The following is a 25113-nucleotide window of genomic DNA, read 5'->3' as shown; positions in this document are numbered from 1 at the left end:
GGGAATTACATGGATTAATATGGTATATTGTTGTCTGGACAATAAAATCCGGCATTGCTTCATTTAAAATAGTTTTCAGTTCAAATGATTGGCAAACATCATCATCCAATCAGCGTTGGCCCATAGTACCTGCCTCTTCCGGTTTGGAAATGTTTTTCATTTTTGAAGATTTCGTTTTCTGGAAATTAATTCTGTCTTCTGAAATGTTTTTCATTTTTCAATATTTCATATTGTTTTCTGAAATGTTTTCATTTTTTAATATTTCATTTTGTTTTCTAGAAATAAATTTTGTTTTCTGAAATATTTTCATTTTTTAATATTTCTTCTTTTTCCTGGAAATTAATTTCCTTTTCTGAATTTTTTTTTTATTTTTTCATTTTTGTTTTTTAAGTTTTGGTTTCTGATTTTTTTTTTTGTTTTTTTAAAATGTAATACTGCTTTTTAAATTGTTGTTGTGATCTTAAAAATGTTTTTGTATCGAGTGATTTGTTGAATGGTTTGCACTTCAGGGCCACCGTACTTTAGAGATCATATCAATGAACCTTTCATGAAGTCAGATTTAGTCAAACTTTGCAGACCTTATTAGTTATGTTTAAAGCTAGAAACAGAGAAATACCAGAAGACTTGTAAAAGCTTTTTATTTTAACTACAGGAGATGAAAATCATAGAAGGTTTCATTTCAAACAACAGTTTGCTCAAACAACACTAAAGCAAAAGTATTTGCCTATAGCAGGGGGAATAACGTGGAATTCCCAGGAGAATTAGTTAAAAGGTCGTCAAAATATTCAATTTAAACGGATGTAAACTTGACAATTGAATGGAATATTTGGATTGTATGTACTAAATGAATGGAATGTTTTTACTATGTTTATTTGAACCGTATGTTGACACTTGAGCATAGGTGATTGGGTGAGAAGTGTAAAATGATGCAATGTTTAAAAAGGAGCAGATAATTCGAATAATTGTATTCTTCAACTCTGCTCCTTTTCAATTGTGAAAATGTTCAATAATGTACAACAAACATATAAACAACAATTTTCATGATAGAAAAAAATGCATAGATAAAAAATGATTGAAATGAAATGACAAAGAGGAATTGCTTCACTCTATAAGGTCAAAACTTGTTATTTAAAAAAGGTTGTATAAAACATTATCAGTGTAAGTTCAGTTGGTGGAACCCTTTTGCACTGCTTCTTTCACATATATATATACACATTCAGCTGCTGTTTCTTTGTTTTCACATCTCCAAAAGTCTTTTAATGACATTCATCACATGTGAGCTCAGTAACCATCTGGCTTTCCCTTTTTTCTGAAATCAGACACAGCAAAGATGCAGCCGTCCTTTTTCTCCACAGCGTTAACACTGTTGTTAAATTTTCGGACCGTTGTATGGTTGTGTCCCAGTGCTTTAAGACCCTCAATCACATCCTGAGGAGCAATAAGAAAAAAATAATTCAGATGGAGCAAAGGTGTAACGTTGTTTTAACAATAAATGCTTTTTACCTTGTCAAAGTCAGGTTCAAAATCCAATGCATTTTCAGAGTCCACAAAAACAACAGAAGTATAAATGGCGCCCTTAAGACTTTTTCCTAACCATAGGTGGTTAATGAGAGCCTTGAAAACAAAAGCATTGTTTTTTTCATATACAAAAAAAAAGTTTTTTTGATTTAACTCTGATAATCAACATCTAAAATATAGATATAAAGACAGCTTTGTTATTAGAATTGTAAGCTCAAAATCTTTTCTGCATCAAGCGTGACCTCTACAGACACATACCGATGCCATTGCAGTCGTAATCCTGCCCCCACCAGATCCTCCAATCATAAGTGTCCTTGATTTAGACTTCAGCACAACGGGGGACATGGATGAGGGGGGACGCTCCCCTGTCAACAGAACTTCTAGTTGCAATTATGTGTTACAAGGTCAGTTATAAGAAGAGCTCAAATGTTAAAAAGTTGCTTCTTTCCGTCCTGCTCTTTTTCAGTTGGACAGTGAGATAATAAAAAAAAACAAAGCTGTGTTATTACAGTCAAGTATTTAAAATAACTGCATTCTAGTTTTTCTTATAGAAGCTAAGATGAAAATGAAGTGATGCTGGTCAGATTACCAGGTAAGATGGTGTCTGCTCTCCCGCAAAAGTCTCTCAGCTCATCATTCAGGATGATGCCTGTTCTTGGAGACACAACCCTGGACCCAAAACTTTGAGAAGAAAAAACAAAAAAGGATGTTAACGTGAAGTAATTTTTCACTAACCGTGCTGTTATAAAATAGTTTTGTTTAGTGTTGTTTACATAATCTTTTGAACCTCTTCAATCTTTTCATTCTCGTACAAACACAACTATTTATTTTGTTTCATCTGTTATTCATTGGTATTGTTTTTTTTGTTCTTACAAAATGCTGGTCATGTAACCCTTGTGCTATCTTAGATGACCCCGCCCTTACATTGACATGTTCTCCCTACCATGACAAAGGTGGATAAAGGTGGAAAGATTTCATGTAATCCATGGACACCAGTGAAGATCACAAATCATTGAAGAAAAAAGGTCCAGAGCACTGTCTAGTGCAGGGGCCACCAACCCTGTGCCCGCGGGCGCACTGGCGCCCGCGAGCACCCCTTGTGGCGCCCGCAGGGAATGCACCCAAAAAAAATGTTTTTCTTTTTTTTGATTGAAGTAAATTTTCAACAAACAACCATGGCATGTCTATCAATGACAACAATATCAATTCTGAGATAAAGGTAGACAAAAAAAAACAAATATAAAAACAAATATTACTTAAAAAATAATAAAGTAAGGATCTATTACAAAAGTTTAAATAGATCAAATAAATGACACAATGTCTGGGCGTTCTTATGATTCATGTAATGTAAAGATTTAGAGATTAGGTTGAGTAATCCAATAATGTGAAGTTTCACTTTTAAGAATTTACAAGTATGAATAAAATGCTTTGAAATTACAATCAGTACATTAATCAGAAAGTCCAGATTTTTGTCAATTAATTTTAATCAAATTTTAATTGTATAATTGTATTTTAATTGTAATTGTATTCCAATTTAAAGGGTTAATGATGATTTTTTTTGGATTTAAGCCAATTATGAAAAGAAGACCAAAACTTCTTTACATGCAAACATTCAAAGAAAAGATGTTCCACAGTTTCTAGATCATTTCCACAAAATACACAAAGATCGCTGTCCCAGTTAAAGCGAGAATGTAAAAAATGATTGGAAGGGTAAATATAATTTAACGGGAATGCTCCAAAAATAGCACTGCTCATATAGCAAATCAATATATTGTGGCGGAAACCTTCAGCTTCTAAGACTCATGGGAAGTGGGGAATCTTGGTGTGTTAAATCGCTCACCATAAGTGAGGGAGCTGTGAGCAGAAGTTAGGTTAATGCTGTTTGGCTGGCAGTGGGGGTGTTCAAAATAAACAGACAGATATGATTTTCCGCTAACTTATGTGAGTGTCGTTTTTGACAAACCGGGTTTGTGCTTAACATGAGGCACGGGTAGCAGATTCAGACATGTCCAGTGGAGCTGCTTATAAGTAAGAGGATAGTAAATCAAGACTTGAGCGTAACAGTACCGGCCTGGATAGTAGGGGTGGTGATTCAGTGCTTGCTATTAGTATTTGATGCACTTAAGTTCTGCTATCGTGAAATATATGGCAGAGTATGGAACGACCTGAAACTTGCGAATCTGCGTTCCCGCCTATGAGAAAAGGCGCGCGTGTGTGTGTGAGGAGGAGAGGGGTAGTGGGCGCAGGTTGCGAGGTGAAACGTCGCATTGCGCAACACCTGGATCATGGGGTGGCTTAAATGACTCAGGTCATTCTAATAATGTCATTCTTTACTAATTATTGCGGACATTTTCAATACTTGTCTGTATTTTCCATATACATTTATTTTTACGGTTGTTTAGTTGGTGATAGTTACTTATAAATAAAGACAGCAGGTAATGCAGGCTGGAAAACAGCTGCACTTTTTCAGACCATAAATAAACTATAGATCATTTGTTTATAAAAGTATTGAGGATTTTGGAGGATTTTTACTGTTGGTGTTGCACAAAATTAGAAAAATGCCAAATATTTTTGGAGTAATCCCAGTGATGAGCTCTGTGATTTAGTTTTTAATGTTTTATGAGAACTAAATATGATTTTCACAATAACAGGTTTTTAAATAATCATATCCCTCTGATACGTTTCACAAAGGCACACACAGGACCAAAGACACACACACAGGACCAGAGACACACACAGGACCAAAGACACACACACAGGACCAGAGACTATCACAGGACCAAAGACACACACAAGACCAGAGACTCTCACAGATCACACACCAAGCAGAAATGAACTTATTGCCAAAAATGATAACAGGAGTTGAGCTCTAAGAAAATGACAAAAGAGCAAAGAAAATGGAATAATTTGATTTATTATTTCTAATTATTAATATTTTCTGGCTTTGTTTGTTCATATTTGCATCATTTTACAGAATATATTTATTATTCTGGATTAATATTCCTGTCTGTTTTTATTCACATTTATGTTTAAAAAGTTAAAATTAAGTTAAAGTTTTTTTGGTTTAAAAGTTTAGCTTTAGTGTGTTCAATAAATATTTATCTTGTTTGGCTGCAACTTAAAGTGTGTTTTGGATTTAGGCCCCTTCTGCAACTGACTTTGACCCCCCTGTAATACGAGTCTAGAAAATTCATGCTTCTTTTTGTGTGTAAAATGAGCAAATAAAAATAGGGCACACAAAAGAAAGTCCTCAAATTGTGTTTTTTTTTTGTCTTTTCTTTTTTTTTGGGGGGGGGGGGGGGGGTAGGAGGTTTTTAGTGGCGCCCTTCATACAACTTACTGCCCATGAAATAGCCCTCGGTCTCGAAAAGGTTGGTGACCCCTGGTCTAGTGGGTCTAGACGACCCAACTCCTAATGTTAACATGCCTAGGATAGCACAAGGGTTAAAGTTGGGAGTTGGGTCATCTAGACCCACTAGACAGTGCTCTGAACCTTTAGGGGATAAAATATTGAGCTCTCAATTGTGAAGCAGAACTTTTGGGTCACCGACATGTAGTTTATGGTGCTGGTGACAGCAACGGCAGATCCGTCTTCATGTAGCACCGACACATGCGTGGTGCCAGTGCTGTCCAGATGTGGGGTAACGTTGTAAAACTGGAGCTCATGCGTCTTGTCATCTGTGATCAAGCTTCGTATGTAGTTGGCAAAGCTTTCTTCTGTGATTTGCTTCGCCCTCTGTGAGAAATATAAAAAACAAAGAGGTACATTTAAAGACCCACTCTAATGAAATCATATTTTTGGTGATGGTTTTTCTGATGATGGAGGACATTTACAATTGCATTTCTGAGTATTTCTTTATTCAAACTGTTGTGAATTGGAAGCAGATGAAAAGAAGAATTATCGTATTTGTGACGTAGAAAAATACACTAGGCGGGCCACAACTCTGCGCCGCTCCATTCTGATGCATCCACTTGTAGACAAATAGATTCATGTATGTTTTCTTTTTCCTCGTCCGAGCTAGAAAACTGCACGGCTGGATGGCTCCAATATTGCTTGTCATTTTTTGTTGTGTTTGTGTGTAATTCAACAAGTGTATCAATCCACCGCTAAATGAGTCTGGAAGGATAGATTGTAGAAGTAAAATGCTTTTCACTGTTTGTGTGTTTTCTTGGTAAGTAGGTAGCTCAGTTATGAGTGATGGTAAGGGGGGCGGGGTTGCTCAGTTCCAACAGTGTTGCCCACAACTCAGAGGCAAATTTTTAATGAAATACTGCAGCTCTGCAGAAACTATGTCTTATAAAACAACAAACTTTTTTTTTGTTTGGTTAAAAATGGCATAATCATAATTAACCCTTGTGCTATCTTAGATGACCCCACCCTTACATTGACGTGTTCTCCCTACCATGACAAAGGTGGATAAAGGTGGAAAGATTTCATGTAATCCATGGACACCAGTGAGGTTCACAAATCATTGAAGAAAAAAGGTTCAGAGCACTGTGTAGTGGTTCTAAATGACCCAACTCCCAACGTTAAAGTGCCTAGGATAGCACAAGGGTTAAAAGACTATTAGTTGGCTCCAGTGACATATCTTAATCAAAAATGATAACCGTGTTTCTAAGGCTGGGTTTGACAGCCTGTTCAAGAAAAAATGAATGCTGCTTAATCCCTGGTATGGCATCATCAGGGGCAATAGCTAATGTTTATGTTTCTGAGTTTAGCTGTAGAGTTTTCACAGCTAAACAGAGTTAGCTGTAGAGTCCAGTGAGACATCGCTGGACTCCTGGATGATCTTCCCCACACTGTCAGAAAAAATGTGCAAAATTTGTACCTTTAGAGGTACAATGGCTTGTCACTGGGGCAGTACCCTCAAGGGTACAAATGTTGTACCCTTTCATATAGGTGCGTATCTGTACCCTTACAGTATGTACCTTTCAAAGGCAAATATGTACCTCTGTGGACAAAATTGTACCTTAGTGTTATGGTACCATAATGTACCTTTATAAAAGGTACAAATTTGTTCTTTTAAGGGTACTGCCCCAGTGACAAGCCTTTTGTACCCTTTGATGGCAAATTTGTACCAGATACAGCACATTAAAAGACCAGTATACTGTTTATCACATTTATTAAACATTCAAAACAATTACAATTCTGACATTTCACAGTATGAATGTTTTAAGCTCCACAGTGTCACATAAGGATGCATATATTTACAATTATTAGCAATTTTACAATAATGAAAAATCTATATTTTTCCTTCAGTTCACATTGCATTCATTGTAACTATAACCTTAACATTTGATCAATTGTAAACAGCACATAGCACTTCAGTTACCATTTTTAGCCATGAAATAAAACTTGTGACATTAACAAAAGAAGCACTAGACCTCATTTTAAGTAAATCTTTCTACTGCATTCTACATTTTCTAAAAATAGATAATAAAAAAGTAAACTTATAACCAAGTTTAAATGCATAATTTAATAATAAAATGCATAAATGTGATAAGATAATATTGATACGAATTCTAAAAAGAAGAACTATAAAACACTAAAGATTACCAAGGCTTACATTTTATTTGAATACCTAGTAGATCCTCTGCAAGCATCTCTTCTCTTGCTTCTTTGGAGACTTTGGCTAATGGAGCTTTTCTTTGAACAAGCTCAAGCACCTTTGGCACAATACTGGTAAACGCCGTCCTTGAAGCGCTGGCTTAAACTGACAGGTGATGGATGCATTCGGTCAACATCAAACAACTGAAAATTGAAAAAAATTAGAAAATTAATCATTCACTTTAACTAAAACAAACAAAAGACATAAAACATTCTAATATTCTTTATTGCCTCTTTCATTGCCATTTCCCTTTAGTGATCTCATTGTATAAATATTACTTGGCTTGAATGACTATATATATTTATATATGGGTTTAGAAAATTACAATGTTTTTACAATTGAGTTAAAGCTGTTAATGATCATTTTAGCAGATGTCTCAGCTTATATTGACATTCAAAATGTATTTTAAGCTGAGAACTGATTTAAAATGTCACTGACCCCTGAGGTTGTCTTCAAGAAAGGGTACTTCTTTAGTATATCCTCTCGCACCTTGCTGTACTGGATATGCAGGACATTCACATGACCTTCAACGGATGATGCATCCTCACCAATGACAGCAACCACCTATTGGATCAAATTTAAAAGTCCATATTAATAATAAAAAATACAACTGCAATCACTGATTACTGGGGTTGAAGCACTTTGAGATGATGTTTAAAGACAGTTTGTGCAGAGTGGTATGGAGTTGATCAGAAATTAACTTCTGAGTTGTAGGCGGGGCTATTGACACAGTAGTTACCCTCTGCTGATGTCCGATCATCCCTTTGTTTACGCCCTCTCCCTCTAGCTTACAGTCCTTCCAACCTAAAACTAACATTAGTGGTGAAACCAAAATGGTGAGCAATATTGAAGCTTTCCGGCCATAGTTTAGATCAAGCTCAGACAAGTATGATGAAGATGTTAATGGATCTGTTTGTCTGCAAGTGGACGCATCAGAATACAGCAGAGCAGAGGGACTCGGACCCACTTCATTTCATGTGGTGCGTCACAATAGAGACCTTCCTCAAACTGCATTTATTTTGTCTGTTCCTGATTCATCCCAATTTGAGTGAATACTCAGATGTGCAGTTTTAAACATGCCCATCATGAGAAAAATACTGCGACATGTTAAAAATGGGGGACCCACTCAAATGAAAGTTATTTTTTAAAATGTAGCATTTTTATGATGACATATTGTTATAGGATTTAAGAATAAAACTGTGTTTCTGAATATTTATTTTCTCAAATTGGGATGAATCAGGAGCAGATGAAAAGATGTAATTTGAGAAAGCTTGTAGTTGTTACGTACAAGCTACATTTGGCAGGCCACAAGCTCCCTGCTCCGCTTGTCTTCATTCTCCTCGTCTGAGTTGGCATCTGGCTCACATCTATAAGGCTGGATAGCTCCAATAAAGACAGCCTGACTTTGAATGCTTAAGATGAATTTGTGAAAAGATTATTTACTTACTTTGGCCAGAGAGGTGTCTTCAACTCTTCGTCTTGTTGTAGGACTGTGTTGTAATAGTATTGTGTCAACTGAATCCACTTCAGTATCTCCACTTGAACTGGTATTGCAGCTCTTCGCAGGACAACTCGGCTGATCTGTCAAAGTATTAAAGCTTTCAGTTACTGTACTATTTAAATTAGTATGATAGCAAAAACAAAAAAAGTAAAAACAAAGATTTTTTAAATACTGACCGACTTAACAGTTTGGCAGATTTATTATCTTGTCTAAGACAGCAATAGGATATAAAACTCATACTTATTTGCCCGTGTTTTGTTCCCCACACTATCCTGTCAAAGAAATCATTAACCCTTAGACTCCTATTGATGCAAATATACAATCAAAACTCTTCAGCTCAAAAATGTTCTTAATTTAGCATGTACTTTAAAAGGAAAAACTCAGATTATTTCCCTTGGAAATAAATTCAGACATCAAAGGGGAATTTACCCAAAACCATTCAAAACAAAATAGATAAATTACAATTTAAAAGAAAAACTTCACCTTCTGGATTTGAATCTTCGGCCAGACAAATTTCCAACACACCAAGGTTTGGGTTTTTCAACAGGAGATCAAAAACCTGCTCATCAACTTCTGTCTTTGAGTCATCAAACACTTTCAAGTCCAAGGTTGGGATGTTGAACTTTTTGGCAGCTGTGAACACAGCAAAATTATGTTTAGAATACAGCACAGAAATTATCTTTAAATTAAAAAGCAATTAAAAAAATCTGTTTGCATCACAGCTGACAGTTTATCCACAAAGTTGACTGATTCCTGTAAAGAAAAATGCTGGAAATTGTGATGTTTCCACTCACCGCATTCCCAAAAGGATTTGAAGGTCAGCTGAACTTCAAAACTTTTTTTTTTTTTTGGCGTTCGACATGTTCACGCACAGCTTGCATCTTTCCTGGTGGGAAAAAAATAATTACAAAAAAGAAAAAACATTACAACACCAAAAGGTACCAACACAGCATTTATTCAGGAGAATGATCAAAATCAACAACACAATGTATGTAAACTTCGCTTGACCAACAATGAGCGATCATGACAACCTAAACAGTCTCTGTCACTGTCTTGCATTGAAGAAATGGTGGCTGCGCGCGCACAGCAGCTAAGGCAGGCTGACATAAATGGGAAGGACTGCCATACTGCGGTGTAAAAATAAAATAAAATAAAACGTTTTTGGACTCCTACACATTACAGATTAAAATGATTAACGCATTGAATTCGACGGACCTGAGCTGGTCGTTTCAAAAGTAGCTGGCTTCCTTACTAAGAAAGACAGAAAGACAGACAGAAAAAAAAGGGGGGGGGGGCAACAACAACCGGTGCATCAACGCCAGCGTACATCGGTAAAACGGCGACAGAATTATCTAGTGATAAAATGTATATATTTCAATGTATTTAACGGAACGCGGTACAACACCAATAAAAACAACAGCTTAATTTATTTAATGGCTGCATTTAGCTGAACTTCAAACGGCTGAGGCTAACCGTTAGCAAACTCCTGCTCGTAGTTTTCAATCTCCTCACAGGCACATACACGGCGGAATAGCAGCATTCCACTACAAAAAAGTTAGTCCTTACAGATAAAATAACCGAACCCGCTCAAAACAAGTTTCCAACTTATTTTTGAGCAATTAGCAGACTTACCTCAGTCACAGCCTCTATCTTCCTCCGGCCGCTGCGGGATAACAAAATGGCGGAAGAAACGAAACTTAAGAAAGTAGAGTGGGCGTGGTCTCGCTGGTTTACTCCAACATATTTCCTCTACGTTTTTACACCTACTTAAACAAAAATTACTGATGGTAACTCCGAAAAAAGTACTCTCATTTTTCCTGTGTAGGTAGAAAAGCTAAAAGGTACTAATATGTTCACATAATGTAACGTAGTAACAGAGAAATTTACTTTTTTTATGAAAATGTATGCTTAGAAAGAAAATAACTTAAATTAACAGCTCAAAGACTAGAAATTTAAATTGAACTTAGGCCAAGTTAAAGTACACAATATAAGGTTAAAAACATCAAATAATGTTGTCTATAGTGTGCTTTTGCTCTAAATTAAAGGCAAAACAAAACAGCTCTTATATAAGTTAAAAAAAACAGGCTCACACTAATACATGTTTAAAAGTTATTATCTTGATGCTCTGCACAATCAATAAAATATAATGTGCTTGTGTACTGTTCAGAACTAGTCATAAAAGATGTGTGGTCTCTTAAATATATTTGGTTATTTTGTGCATCTTTTCCAAATAACCAACAACGTATTAAATGATTTTGGGTGACATTTCATACACTTTGAATTATTACTTTTGTCACACAAGTTATTGTACCTTTGTTTGTGGAATAAAGGGTCCAAATATGGGCCCTCTGATGGTTGGAAACATATTTGTACCTTTTTTATCCTTAAATGGTACATATGAGTACCCTAAGGTGTAATTATGACTCACTTAGGGTACAAATTCACCATTTGTACCCTAAGTGTTCACAAACGTACCCCAACCGTACCCTTTTTTCTGACAGTGCAGGGGGCTCATACGTATCAGAAACAGAACATGACCCAGAACAGAGCTCTGAGGAACACCGCACATTAAGCTTGCTAACTTGGACATTATGTGGCTATAGCCGTGAAACTTAAACTCTGAACAGATAATTAAGAGGAAAACTAGTGGAGAACTGATCCTGACAAACCAATCAGGTCAATCTTTTTTTTTTAAATCTGTCAAAGGCTGGTGAAAGATCTAGTAAAACTAGAACAGTATATATGCCAGAATCAGGAGACATCACAATGTCACTGGATATTTTCAGCAGGGCTGTTTCTGCAGAGTGATGTTTATAAAAAGCTGACTGGCTGATAAGTGTATCTTATCCAAGACAGTTAATTCAACTATTGAAATCCTTTTTAAATTGAGTGAGATAATAATTCAGTTAGAATTTAAAAGAAAAATGTACATTTCACTCAAAATGTTTGAGTAAAACATTTTGCGTAGATATATCAGAGAACACATGACAAACCCAATGAAACAATCCAGTTAATTACCAAAGCCTTAAAGAATTATAGAATCATAATCAATATTTATAATGCTATACCTGTAATGGCTTAATGCGGTACATAGAGGATCCTAACACTAGCCATATTTCTGAAAAAATAAGCTAAATGAAGAGATGCTTAACAAAAACTATAAAGCATTGTACCATGAGAATTCTACGGTAACTATTATAGAGATGTTAAATATTATTTTGAAACACTTTAAAGGTTAAAGTAACCAATAAAATCAGCAAGTTTACTCTCTTTAGTCGTCACAGCCGCCTTTTCCTTCCAACTATTCTGTCAGAGACCTCCTAGCTAACACCAAATGTACACGTTCTCCATCAGTAAATCCCTGAAACACCTTTGAAATACATTATACAGCACTATATATATATATATATATATATATATATATATATATATATATATATATATATATATATATATATATATATATATATATATATATATATATATATAAGTTAGAGTTCAGAAAACAGTGCTGCAGGTAAATAAGATGGCCAGAATCATAAAGAATCCAGGTGTGTCTAACTTGTGGTAGAAATGTTCAAATGGGGCAAAGAAGTTCACGTTTGCCATTATGCTATGTGGTTTTTCACGTCAGCTGGCGAAAAATACGCAGACCTCTTTTTTTCACGGTTGCCATGGTGACTCGTGATATCTGCGCTCCATTGATAATGGCTTCTTATAGTCGCGGTGCGCACGATTAACTCTGAATCAGTCCACTCAGAGTTGATTGACCTACCTCGGATCAGCTTCTCTGAAACAGAAAACTCAGAGTTGTTAATCTCCCGATTGACCAACTCAGAGTTCAAGTTCAAGTTCAACCTCAGAGTTGGTTGAACCTCCTTTCTGAAACAGGCCCCTGGTTTCTCTGACAGGGTTTTTTTATTTTATTTATTTATTTATTTTGCTTCACCCTGCTCAGTGCTTTTTAACTATTAAAACCTTTTTTTTTTACTTGGAACCACCTTCCTCCTTGTTAGGGATGGGAATAGAAGCCCCATAAAGCCTCATTGTATGGAGTCCTATACTGTTCATAATAAATAAATAAATATTTAATTAAATAAATAAATATAACCTCATGCAAATACACAATCAACCAATAAATCTCTCATAAATATATAAAAAGATCCTGAAATTGTGAAAAACCTGCACACTGATTTTAAATTAGCCATTATATCATTCAATATATTTCATTTTGCTTTAAAAACCTGTTCATTATTTTAAAACAGCATTTTAAAATATTCATTTTAATCATGTGGAATATTATTATAATTCTACGCCTTTTTTCAGAACCTTGGATTTCAAAATCAATATTTTCCAAAGTAGCTTTGTTTTTATTTCATGTTGCTGTTTTTCACAATGGCGTATTTATTTCATGAAGAGCTTTTTCAGGAGAATGGGTCTATCTGTCAATCAAACTAGACAAGGCGGAGACACTTTTGTGATTGGCTACTCCTTTACTCAGACATGAGCAGCAGCACCCTGACTACATCGATCGAAGATGCTTCACCATGAGTTCACATAGACCTTTTTCACACTTCCGCATTTTTCGACCGGAAATACGTCAATGACGTGTAAAACAACTTCCTGTTAGCATAGCGGCACATATGAAGAATGGCAGAGTCAAAGAGTGGCAGATTCTGTTGTGTTCCAGGCTGTTCGTCTTCCAACCAAAAACAGCCCGGCCTTTCATTTCATTATTTTCCTGTGGATCCAAAACTGAAACCCAAATGGATATAGGCGATCTGAAGAGATGAAGGGCATAGTTTAATGTAAACACAGGTTGCTCCCTCTGCTGCCGGCACTTACTAACTTCGCTCCGGATTGTGGTGCGGCTGCGTCGTCTGTCGCCTGAAGAGTGGTGTTGTCCTGAGTATTTTCCCTTGGAACAACTTTACTGATCCTTTGAGAAGGGAGTCAGTATATGACAGAACCTCAAACATCAGTCTATGCAGCTATGCTGTGAACATAGCGACATGGTGACTGAGCTAAGGCAGTAAATGGATCACGACTACGTGACACACCCACCTGCAGGTAAGGTTGTTCATAATGTGTTTGGTTAACGTTAGTCAACTATGTGTACCCTTATTGGATACATGCATTTCTACCTGAACAAATTAATGTTTATAATAAAAGCTGTTCATGCTCTCACCTATTTTAATTACATGTATTTAATTCATTTTGTCATTTTGTATATTCCTTAACAAAACTAAATGAAATGTATTTGTAATTAAATACTTAACATACTTTTCAAAACATGATTACTGTGTTGTGTTGAAAGGTAGCATAAATATGTTAAGACTGATTTTTAATTTCTTTATCTTCACAGGTGCTCTGGATGAGGCTTTGGATTACATCCATGACTTAGAAGCCAAGTTCCTCTGCTGCAGCCAGGAGACAATGTCATGGCGGACAAAGAGTTCCTCGTTCAAGACCTCCTTACTGATGATATAAGATCATCACTCCACCTTTTAAGATTTCAGCTCAATTCAGCAAGGAGGAAACAGAACAAACGCAGCCATTGCCCACCTCAGAATTGTAGTGGAAAGAGTGATCAGTAGGATAAAGTCCTTTCACATCAGGGACTCTCTCATGCCGCTCACACTGATGGGCAGCGTGAATCAGAAATGGCTTAACTGCCGTGTTTTGGCAAATTATCAAAGACTTTTTTGTTTTGAAGAGTGAATTAATGTTTGGTATGTAAATAATGTATAATGTGCAAATAGTATGGAAAAATTCAGTGTTACCACATATTCTTAAAATCTAATTAAATATAATTGTTATATTCGTAATATTTTTCTGTTGAAATGTGACTTTGACTTCACAAAAAAATTAGATGAACAAATAAAACAATTTGGTCAAAATTGTGCCTCATTTAATTTTTTGGTATGCGTAACAACAACTGATTAATCACAACTCAAATAACATCAAACATTTACAATAAAAAATAACATTACAGATCAACAGCAAGACAGAAGGCTGAACTGATTGTTAAAGACAAGATAAGTGTAATTTAAGGTATACATTCATGCATTTGCTATAATATCTATCCAAGTTCTCTTTCATTCCATCTCAGAAACCCCATCCAACACAGCCATGAGAGGTTGGGGATGCACCTGACATAATCTGCTTCTAGATGCCATCATATGGATCTGGCTGTGGTCCTACACAAGAGAAACACAACACACAAAAGTTAGACATAAGTGCATAACTACATTTAAATGTAATTCATTATATCTGCTGTAACCATAATTCGGTTAGTCATAAGATTAGAAAAAAAAACTTAACTTGCTCACAAAGCAACAAAAAGTTAAATGAATCACCTGTATATGCCTTGTACAGTGTGGACCTCAGGCCGTCCCTGCCAACTGTTTTGGGCTTTAGCACCACCAGCTCACTAACCGGTTCAGGATGGATTCCCTCATAAGTAAAAGGCAGAAAGCAATTACAGTCTGTAGTAACTACTTGGGGTGTTTTTATAATAATTTACAACTGTTATGGATACACATCCGTTCTAAAATCCTAATGACAATTTGATCACAAACCCACCTGTGCTCTTGGTCTGTGCCATCTTTGCAAGCCACTCGTGCAGGACAGGGTGGGTGGAGCAGCCTACAGACCCAGCTGTGAATAATGTGCGGTCTGGAACAGGATGGCAACTATGTGATTGCAGAATCCTTTAGCAGCCGCACAACTGCAGAAGAAAGCTTTCAGGTTGGCACATTCTGCATCCAGTGATATCTAGACACAATAAATTAATAGGTTAAAATTAAGACATACTTATGTTGCTACATCAATGTAACATGAAACTATAACTGTCAGTAGGGTGACCAGATTTGAGTTAGTAAAAAAGAGGAGTGAAGTGAGTTTGTTAGATATTTCATCGAGAGTAATTGGTGTGCAGAGCTTCATTCATAAAGCAAATATGATTACATTTCATCTATGTTCAATGTTATTTTATTATATAGGTATAAAAAAAGAGGACATGTCCAGGAAAAGAGGACGTGTGGTCACCCTACTTTCAGAAAAATAATACTGATAGTAAGTGAAGAAAGTGCCGCAACCGCAGCAGAGCAGCAAAAAGAATGAACACGCAAACGGGCAACTTAACTTTTCTTATTTACAGCTTCACCAAATTTTGGGGTGTTATGTTAATCTCACGCCTTTTCATTTAACATAAACACAACATATTCACTGTGATGTGTTATACCTTATATTACAAATTAATAACGCCAGGATTTACAGTTGACGTAAACAAAGAGTTACCGGTGATGCGGCTATGGCTAAGCTAGCTGAAGCTTACCTTGGTAATGGTGGATAAACTCTTCGTGGACGAATTTATATCCCTTGTCCAATTTGTTTCCTTTAGTGGACGAATGCATCTTCACACTCTTCATCACATCGGCGCTGGTGAACTTCGGAACACAACTCAGGCTCTCCGCCAGCGAAGCACAAACCGGAACTAGGTTTACACGTTGATGACGTATTTCCGGTTTTTGCGAAAAAGGTCTATTGGCTTCACCAAACCTGACGGCGCAGTGCACTCTCCTCAACACTAGGGGGAGTATGCACCTCAACACATCCACAGTGTTACACGAAATTGGGCAGTTTTGGTTCTACATTTGTGGATAAAAGTGGCTTTGGGCGAGTGTGCATAATTCGGGTGCTTTTGTGGTCGGTTCGGCAATTTTCATCTTCTCATGAACATCTAGTAGTGGTCTAAGTTAGGCTGGGTGGTTGTTGGAGTTCCACAAAACTTCTATGAACTGGAGTTCCATGAACGCAACATGCCCTGTATGGGAGGGGCTACCACCTAATGTTTTTAGCCTGATAGCCACATGGAGCGGTTGCCTGTGCTTATCTCAGTAACAATGCATGGATGCACAATGTACATGGAGTGTTAAAAGATTAGGTTTATTTATTTTGAATAGTTTCACATGATAACAATGTTTCCATGTTTGAGTTCATGAGATCATCCCAGAGAGTCTCTGCTTCAGGTCCTGCAGTCAAACTACGTCTTTAAATTACGTGTAAATCAGAGCGCCCAGGCAGCGCGAGAGTGTATGTGTGAGCGCAAGTTAAGGGTCTGTTGCCCAGTCCCCCGGAAAAGTAATAGTAAAAAAAGGTATCCTCCAAAGTACAGAGACGGATTATGGAGTAAGCCCTGGCTGCAGAATTGCTCAATCAATCCTGGATCTCCGCTGCGTTTTCCGACCGCGGTCAGAAACGTCATCGCAGGAAAGGTTCAACATATTCCCGGGAGCGAAAAATAAAATCAGAGGACCTGATTATAATCATTGTCTCAATGAAAATAGAAAAATATAAGGTTCAGGAGGCCTGAGCAGGCTTGTTCCGCTTTGCGCAGCTCGCCTCCTGCGAGCCGACACACAGTGTGAGGCACGATGTGAGCTATGAGAGTGAATGGCGTAAGAATGAGGAGTGTTTCAACGGGGGACTTATAGACGTGGACGAGCGGAGCTCCTCTGTGGTTTGGTCCACACAAACCCTCAAACTACAAAAACAGAGTTGTCAATGTTTGGTGCAGCAGACAGATTGTTTGTCTCTATTTGATCTATAATGTCAGCAAAATCGTGCAGATATCACTGAAATATGTCATCTCTCTGACTGGCACACCGCTAAGCGGGTATCGAGGAATAAGAGTCGATTTCCATGGATGAGCCAATAATCGTTTAGACCCCGCCCACTTTCACTGATTGACAGATAGCTCTTGACAGATAGCTCTTCATGAAATAAATAAGCCATTCTGAAAAACACCAACATGAAATGAAAACAAAGCTATTTTGGAAAAAATTGATTTTGAAATATGAGCTTCTGAAAAAAGACAGAATTATAATAATATTCCACATGATTAAAAATGAATATTTTAAAATGCTGTTTTAAAATAATGAACAGGTTTTTAAAGCAAAATGAAATATATTGCATAATATAATGGCTCATTTAAAATTAGTGTGCAGGTTTTTCACAATTGCATGATCTTTTTATATATTTATGAGAGATTTATTGGTTGATTGTGTATTTGCATGAGGCCATATTTATTTATTTGATTAAATATGTATTTATTTAATTATGAACAGTATAGGACTCCATATCATTGGGGTTCATGTAATTGTGCCGGAAAAATTAACCACCCATTTAGGGCTTCGAAACCACACAGAACAGCGGCATCTGGTGGCGGACTAGTTGTATTTCGACATATATTTCAACAAAGCTACTTGTAACACTTCAATGTGGAAATAATGATGAAAAAACGTAAAACAGAAAATTTTTGTTAATGATATTAACAAAAATGGGAAACAACACAACATGTGATGCTTTCTGTGAGAAGTGCTTGACACAGCAAAATACACATCACATGAAAAAACAAAAATACACGCAAAACAAATATGTATAGTGCCAGACTTGAACCTAGATCCACTGGAAGTAGATGCCATTGACTATTCCACTGAGCTATATCTAATAACAAAGAAATGGCATGCCATTATAGATTCATTGCAGTGTTTTGGTTTTGATACACAACGTTCATAGTGTATTGTTTTATTAGGTAAAACCGAGTTGAAATGATCTTGAGCCACAGAACGTTTTTAATAGGAGCCATGGTAAAGTGCAATGAACTGACACTGATTCCAATACAGGGGAAACAATGGAACTGGTCGGGAAACGTTCAGGATTTATTTCGCATTTCTAGAGAATTGCGAGCCCAACTGTTCAAAACACAAGTGACATCTGAAGCGTGGTTCGACCCCCCTACCTAACACTCTTCTATTCCAAGCAGTTTTTATATGGATTTGGCCAAAAAACAATAACCCAACAAACTAAGCAAGACAAGGAAGTGGCAGAGCAAAAACACATGTATTGTAAAACACAACTGCTAGTCTGTAAATCCTCTGCAAACAACTTTCAGAATTTGTTTTAGAAACAGTGTACCGGTCCATCAAACAAGAGACCCACGCTGTTAGTCAAAGGAAACTGGCATCTGTATCAGTCAACCAGCTTCCCATTTAAGTTTTCGAGCTTTAGAGAGCAACCGTGGTGCCTTCAATTACAAAAATGAGGTTGAAATTTCCTCAATTTGCTTCAAGAACACCAACAGAAAACACTTAGACCCCAAAAAGTAAGTTGAAGTGAGTGGGTCTACAAAGATAAACTGACAAGCTCAATAAAAAAATGTAAATATAAAATAAAACGTCTCAAAGAATGCATCTATGTGAGAGAAATGAGCTTTAGCTAGAGCAGAAAAATATTTATAGCCACAAGAAATCATACAAACCGAAATTGATCAAATTCTATGAAAATGTCCCCTTTTTTAAAAAAAATAAAGAAATTTCACTAAAATCATGTGGCTGATAACAAAATACTTATTAAGAGTTTTGCAGAACTAACCTTTTCTGAGGTGAACCTTGGATCTCGAATGTATTTCTTGAGTCCATTTGCAAACTTGAAAGATTCAATGTAACGATGATAAAACAGTGTCTTTTCTTTCCCAGTCAGACTGTCTGGATTTAACGGGAATCCTACAAACAAACACACACACACAGAAGTATAAATACTTGAAAACACATATCAGTTGAGGCTATTCCTTAAACGAAGCTTCATAATTTTGCTTCACGTGTGAGAAACGGCAGCTCTGCCACTGGGAACCTCTCATGATGTTGAGGATGAGTGTGAGGAGACTTCCTCCTGCAGGCGGTGGGGGGAAGTACATCCGATACTCCCCCATAGACACATTCCATGCGTCAGTCAAGGTAGCGTTGTATGATGCCAGGTCCTGCAGCTCAAGTGTTCCTCCTGAGCAAAGCCCATGAAACAAATGCTGTCGGTTCAGCAAAAGCAAAGGCAAACCTATTCATGGCTGCATAAATCTCTGAAAACTGTCTAACGGTACCTGCTGCCTTCACATCCTGGACCAAATCTTCTGCTATTTTTCCAGTATAAAAGACATCTGGTCCTTGGTTTGCAATCATCTCCAGAGTGTCGGCCAGTTTCTCAAACTTGACAAAGTCTCCAGCTTTAAGAAAGTTATTGTTGTTGTCTGTAAATAATTTTCTTCAAAGCAGAAAAGAAAAGATCAATTTACAATGCTGTTTTCACTTTTTTTTCACATCTTGCTATTCTTTTATCAATACCGTAAAGACTGGGTCTCATTTGAATTTGGGATATTCTCAATGTGTGAATGGAGGAAATCAGAGATGGGAATTCCCTCTCTTGCCAGCTTGATGGCGGGCTGAAAGAGATCTGCCCAGGGCAACTTTCCATACAGCTTGTGAGCCGCTTCATATCCACGAATTTCTCCTGGAACTCCAATCCATTTCACATCTAAATAAATGGAAACACGGACAAAGATTATTTTATCTCATGACACATTTCCTCAATTCACTTCAGAAACCTCTTATAGTCTAAAATAAGGTGAGGTCCTCTGACGATTGACCATAACACTTCATGCACATGTTTTAAATAATGAAAGAAACCAAATGTCAACACACATGCAGAGAGTACATGTAAGAACCAAACTAAATAGTTTGAGTACATTTGAATAGTATGGATAATTTACATGATTTGCTTTGCTTGAGATTTAGCTTTACTTTATATTTAACCCTTGTTTTTTTAACACACAGAATTTAGTTTAAACATAGGAGTAGATGTTTGTATTGTGTGAAGTAGCAACATACTATAGTGTCTATAGTATCTTTTTATATCTTACTCTTGCTGAAGTAAAAAAAAAATTAATCATCCTAAAAAATAGTGGTGATTAGGTATCAGTGTCACTTTAATTAGATTTATTAAGTTTAAGGCTGATGCTCTTGTAACAGTAAAAAAAAACAGTTTTACACTGCTGCTGACTGTACTGTCAATCAAAAAAACTTCTGTAAACTATGTATGTTTTTTCTTTTTTCGAACAGGTTTATGATACACAACAGTGTTTAGCTGCTGTCTAGAGGGGGAAGTACTGAACATTTATATTTTCAAATAATTCTATTGGATCATAAGCCAATAAAGTCACATTAAGGTTGACACCAGTACAAGAAAAAAAGACAATGGCACTTCAGTAGTGTGTTTGGAACTGTATATAAGTAGACTTTATAAAACAACCAAAAGTTTATTTTCTTTAATTTGTTTTGCGTGTATTGTTTAAATGTTTCCTTAGAGTGGAATGACGCTGGAGCAGGATGTAGCACAAAGTCTTGTGTCTAAAAGGACGTCATATGCACTTTTGTCAAAAGTAAAAACACATTTTGTATTTTTTTAAAATGGCATAGTTTAACATTTATTTTAAAAAAAGCAATAAGTCAGTTCATTATTGGGTCAATAATTCTTGTTTTATTTATTTATAATTATAACATGAATTCAAAACAGTGTCTCCTGGGTTTAGAACAGAAAGGTTCTTTAAGTCTTGAAGGTTGCAGATCTCTGGACAAAAGAGATGATTCTCCAGTCACCATGTGAGGTCAGAAGGTCAGCTTACTTTGGACACCAGAATTTTGTTTGTAGGCACCAGTATTTCGGTGGAAGGTAGCGAACCCCATGTCAGGGCAAATTGTAACTGCCAAATGTGTCATGATAAGACATCAATCATTTTTTTCTGCACATCTGTGAATTCTACCGAGGTGAAGTTGGTGGGATATTGGACATTCGGCAGACATTCGCTCCGGGAACAATGTGGCACTCGAGCTGAAAGAAGAGCCAGTCAAGCACCTTGTGCCAGCTAGAGGTGTCGGTAGACTTTTGTGTTTAGATTTAGGGACTGTCAACAAATTGCTTTACCAACAACAACAAAAGACAACACATTCAAAATCCTCTTGGTTATAGACATAAATAGCTAAAGTGGGAAAAGTGTAAGATGTAAGACCAGCAAAACAATACAAACAAAAATGTTACATTTGGGATCAATTTTATGAAGGTAATAATGTTCCAATATGGACGAGCTTGTAGATAATTACAACTGCTCAAAACTGCTGCCATGAATCACGAGCACATTACAACTGCGCTTGGACTTTTGATACATTCCTTGCTAGATTTATGTGTCAAAACTGATCTATAACTGGTAATGGAATGGGGGCGGGGTCAACCAATCAGATTGCAGGACTTTAATGGGCTTCTTTACCAACAAGACTCGGTAAAGTTAGGAAGATTTTCGCAGATTTGAGCTTCCAGACTCAATAAGTCTTCTGATAAACGTTCTAATGTGACACCACATATATGAATGATTTTGTATTAACACAGAGAGAGAGAACTACAAAAGCATTTCGAAAGAAAAAATATCATTTTTTTCTGCCTTTTAATGAGGATTGTTTTCTTCCAGCTGTAAATGCAGAAACAGCAGCAGGATGGGTGCCAAGGGACCGTCAACAATTTGCAAGCTCCGTGAAAACACTATTAGATTAATAGTAAAAATCAATAATCCATCAAAAATGTAAACATGTCTACATTTATATGAGCTGGTAATAAAGACTCGTCAGCATATTCATGCTATAATAAATATTTTGTGAGAAATTCCATCTTTATTTTAATGTTTATATTTCTTCAAATTTTAATAGACTTGTGATTCATAATAAAGGTGCGCAATAGCCCTGAAGATACTGAAGCTACTGTCACCAAATTTTCTTTACTAACTATCATGACCCTATTGTCTTACTACAACAAAGATTATATCAGAACATTACTTTGTTAGCTTCAGTATTTTTAGAGCTTTACCTCTAGAACAGTAAAACTGAATAAATATTATCGGGGACAGCATTTTAGATTAGCTTTTAAGTTTTTATCTAATTTTTGTAATTTCTAAACAAGGAATCCAAAACAGAAGTAAAAGCAAAGAAAAACGCGAAAACTTACACTAAAAGTACCGGTAAACTAAAATTAAAAGGAGCCTCAAATTCCTCATGAGACTTAAAAGCTAATAGAATTGTCAGATCCTGATGGTACTTAATCAGTTTTACTATTTTAAAGTGATTTGGGCCGATTGGGTCCTATACCTAAAAAGCCATTTAAGAAAGGTGCTAAAGTTTACACAAAAAAAAAAAAAAAAATTGAAAAACTCTTAAAAGCTAATCTAAACTACTAACCAGTAGTGGTTAATCAGTTTTACTATTCTAGAGTGATTTGGCGTAATTGGTCCAATAATTGAAAAGTTATTGAAGAAAACTTTTAAAAAATTTGTTGACAGTCCCTAAAACTGAATAGTGCGAATATCTGCCAGATTTCCAATATCCAACTCTACGAAAGAGGATTAGAGCCTCAGAGAAAGAAAAGAAAATTGGGCATAAAAATATTCTGACTTGTTTTCCCTCCAGAATTCTGACTAACAGAGAGCAAGAAAAACAGACAGGATGGGACATTTACAGGAAAACATGCATTTTTCGGCCAGACTACCTGTCATGCTCTCCTCGGGACAGGACTTCAGCAAGTCAGATTTCACTTTTGTAGGCGCTACCTCTCTGGAGTTGATGATTTTGAAATCACCTTTAAAAATGTAAAACACAATAACTTCAATTCTATGTGTGTCGAACTTCATGACAAAAGAGCAAATGACGAAAACTGAGCAAATGTGAATGTCTGCTACCAGAGCTGTCCATCACTGTGAATATGGAGCCCCCTCCAATCCCCGCACTGTGCGGATTTGCCACAAAAGTGCACAGCAGCGCGGCAATAGCAGCATCTACTGCAGAGCCCCCTTTTTCTTTAAGTATGGCCCTGAAACAATTCACGCAAGAGCAAACTGTCACTTATTATTAGTGCTACACTTGTGATTTTTCTGTGATACGCAGAAATATTAATGAAAATGGCTCCAGAGACTCAAACTCTGACAGATTTGCGTAATAAACGGCACAAGTGCACCTACCTTCCAATTTTCGAGCATATCTCTGAGTCTGTGGCTACTGCTATTTTTAGGTAAGCTTCTTTTGGACACCTGCGCCTGGCAAAACAGCTATACACCCAATCACGGAGATAAGGCTGATCAGAATCAGCGCGGAACAGAGATAAACTTTTGCTTTAGACCGCGCCATGGCTCCAACTAAACGCAATGCAGACTTCCGTGCACAGCAATTCTGAAGAGGAGTGCCACAGAATGAAACATGAGACAACACTTCAGGGGTTATAGCACCGCAGGGGAAAAGGGTGTGGCTTCTTGCTCAGTTTCTTCCAATGAACCTGTCTAAAGAAACTAGATAGGAGGTCTTGAAATCTATTGTTTGAGCAGGCAGTTAGAGGGTTAAAGGAAGAGCTGCAGGACATCCGTGTCACGCGAACACAAAGTGCAGTGGAGTGCAAACGCCATCGGAAATACGATAAATCAAAGATGTGTAGAACGCAAGTCATATTTTTTATACTGTTAACTTTATTTTCAGACTAATTCCAGGTTCAACTATGTACAATGTGGGTCATAAAATATATTTGATTTCCATCAAACTGTAAGAAATCAACCTGAAAATGTCGTCCTCTCTTTTCATGACAGAGATGTCTAGTTTGAAAGACAGAAAACAGACCTGAATACAGACCTGAGATGGAAAAGGGATTGTTTGTCAAGAAAACAGGATTCATTCCTAAAGGGTCACTAATTGACTCAAGAGTTGTGAAGTTAAAGACAGAAATAGGCGTTGGTGAAAAAGGTGAGATCGTTTTTAGCGTTATGTCTGCAGGCTGCAGATGACTGTAATGGTTTTGGCACCAGATCAAGTACCGTAAATTCCGGACTACAAAGCGCACCCGATTACAAGCCGCACCCACCCATTTTCACGTGTAAAATTAGTTTTATACATACACAAGCCGCGGCAGAGTACAAGCCGCGCATGTGTTAGGCGATATTGTCGTCCTGACAGATCACGGCCAGAATTCCAGAATGAGTGCAATTCATTAGCACATTGTGGGTGGTGCCAGCTTTGCCTCTGGGTCATGTATTTGAGTGTATTGACATCTGTCAAACAGCATGGACCTCTATTCTGTTCACAAGTTCCTCAGTTATGGTGTTTTTATTTCATTTTTTTTTTTTTTACTTATTGACAATCTAGGTATCATACATAAAATTACAAACAGTAACCATATAATCAACATTACATCCCTCAGTTATGATGAGGAAATTTACATCCACGATTCCACATTTCCCATGAGTCTTAGGGGCTAAAGGCGGGGCCAATGCCCGGCTCGCCATACTGTTGTACGTGTTTAAGAATGAGTATCAGCAGTGCATGGAGGGGCGAACGGGTAAAGCTCTCCTTCCGCTTGTGTCGCGGCAGCGTTATGGGAGTAACAGGGCTGGTTAAAAAACACACCGGTAAAATACAGCAGCGGCGACTGAAAAGCGCGCGCCTCAGCGTGATACGCGCGCCTCAGCGTGATACGCGCGCCTCAGTGCGGCGCGTGCATCAGAATTCAGAAGCCTCTGCGCTCCGCTCCCGCCCCGCGCGCTCCTTGTCTCCCCTTCCTATCTACTCCGAC

The 25113-nt window shown here is 37.0% G+C and overlaps 2 protein-coding genes and 2 long non-coding RNA genes across 5 annotated transcripts in view; 1 reads left to right on the top strand and 3 right to left on the bottom strand.

Annotated features, from left to right (window-relative positions):
* Positions 1-25113, top strand: part of LOC111949219 (ciliary neurotrophic factor-like) — an 88032-nt gene that overhangs the window by 36578 nt on the left and 26341 nt on the right. The gene's annotated exons all lie outside the window — the stretch shown is intronic.
* LOC105357674 (glutathione hydrolase 5 proenzyme) lies at positions 623-23708 on the bottom strand. The gene is made up of 11 exons (XM_023965789.1): positions 23519-23708; positions 23050-23370; positions 19809-19998; positions 19568-19728; positions 19324-19470; positions 19066-19196; positions 5070-5254; positions 2108-2199; positions 1777-1883; positions 1504-1614; positions 623-1428 (listed from the first exon to the last, which is right to left on the bottom strand). The coding sequence occupies exons 2-11, from the start codon at positions 23189-23191 to the stop codon at positions 1282-1284; spliced, it is 1413 nt and encodes a 470-aa protein (XP_023821557.1). The 5' UTR covers positions 23192-23370; positions 23519-23708; the 3' UTR covers positions 623-1281.
* Positions 7222-9258, bottom strand: LOC111949221. 2 transcript variants are annotated; one of them, XR_002875238.1, is made up of 5 exons: positions 9112-9258; positions 8869-8900; positions 8575-8708; positions 7566-7691; positions 7222-7270 (listed from the first exon to the last, which is right to left on the bottom strand). It is a non-coding gene; the product is annotated as an uncharacterized LOC111949221 (long non-coding RNA). The 2 variants fall into 2 exon arrangements; XR_002875239.1 differs by lacking the exon at positions 8869-8900.
* LOC111949222 lies at positions 9479-10743 on the bottom strand. The gene is made up of 2 exons (XR_002875240.1): positions 10261-10743; positions 9479-9514 (listed from the first exon to the last, which is right to left on the bottom strand). It is a non-coding gene; the product is annotated as an uncharacterized LOC111949222 (long non-coding RNA).

The sequence above is a fragment of the Oryzias latipes genome, chromosome 18 (assembly GCF_002234675.1).
Source record: "Oryzias latipes chromosome 18, ASM223467v1".
NCBI classification, from domain to species: domain Eukaryota; kingdom Metazoa; phylum Chordata; class Actinopteri; order Beloniformes; family Adrianichthyidae; genus Oryzias; species Oryzias latipes.
Note: the sequence above shows the minus strand (reverse complement) of the source record. Positions and strands in the feature narration are given on the sequence as shown.

What these genes read in the sequence shown, in the direction of transcription:
- LOC105357674 (XM_023965789.1), bottom strand. Translation starts at nt 23,191, where the DNA reads ATGAAGTTCGACACACATAGAATTGAAGTTATTGTGTTTTACATTTTT. An exon ending in AGCAGACACCATCTTACCTG is followed by an intron (nt 1,884 to 2,107) that starts GTAATCTGACCA and finishes TTCTGTTGACAG; the next exon opens with GGGAGCGTCCCCCCTCATCC. An exon ending in TTGAACCTGACTTTGACAAG is followed by an intron (nt 1,429 to 1,503) that starts GTAAAAAGCATT and finishes ATTGCTCCTCAG; the next exon opens with GATGTGATTGAGGGTCTTAA.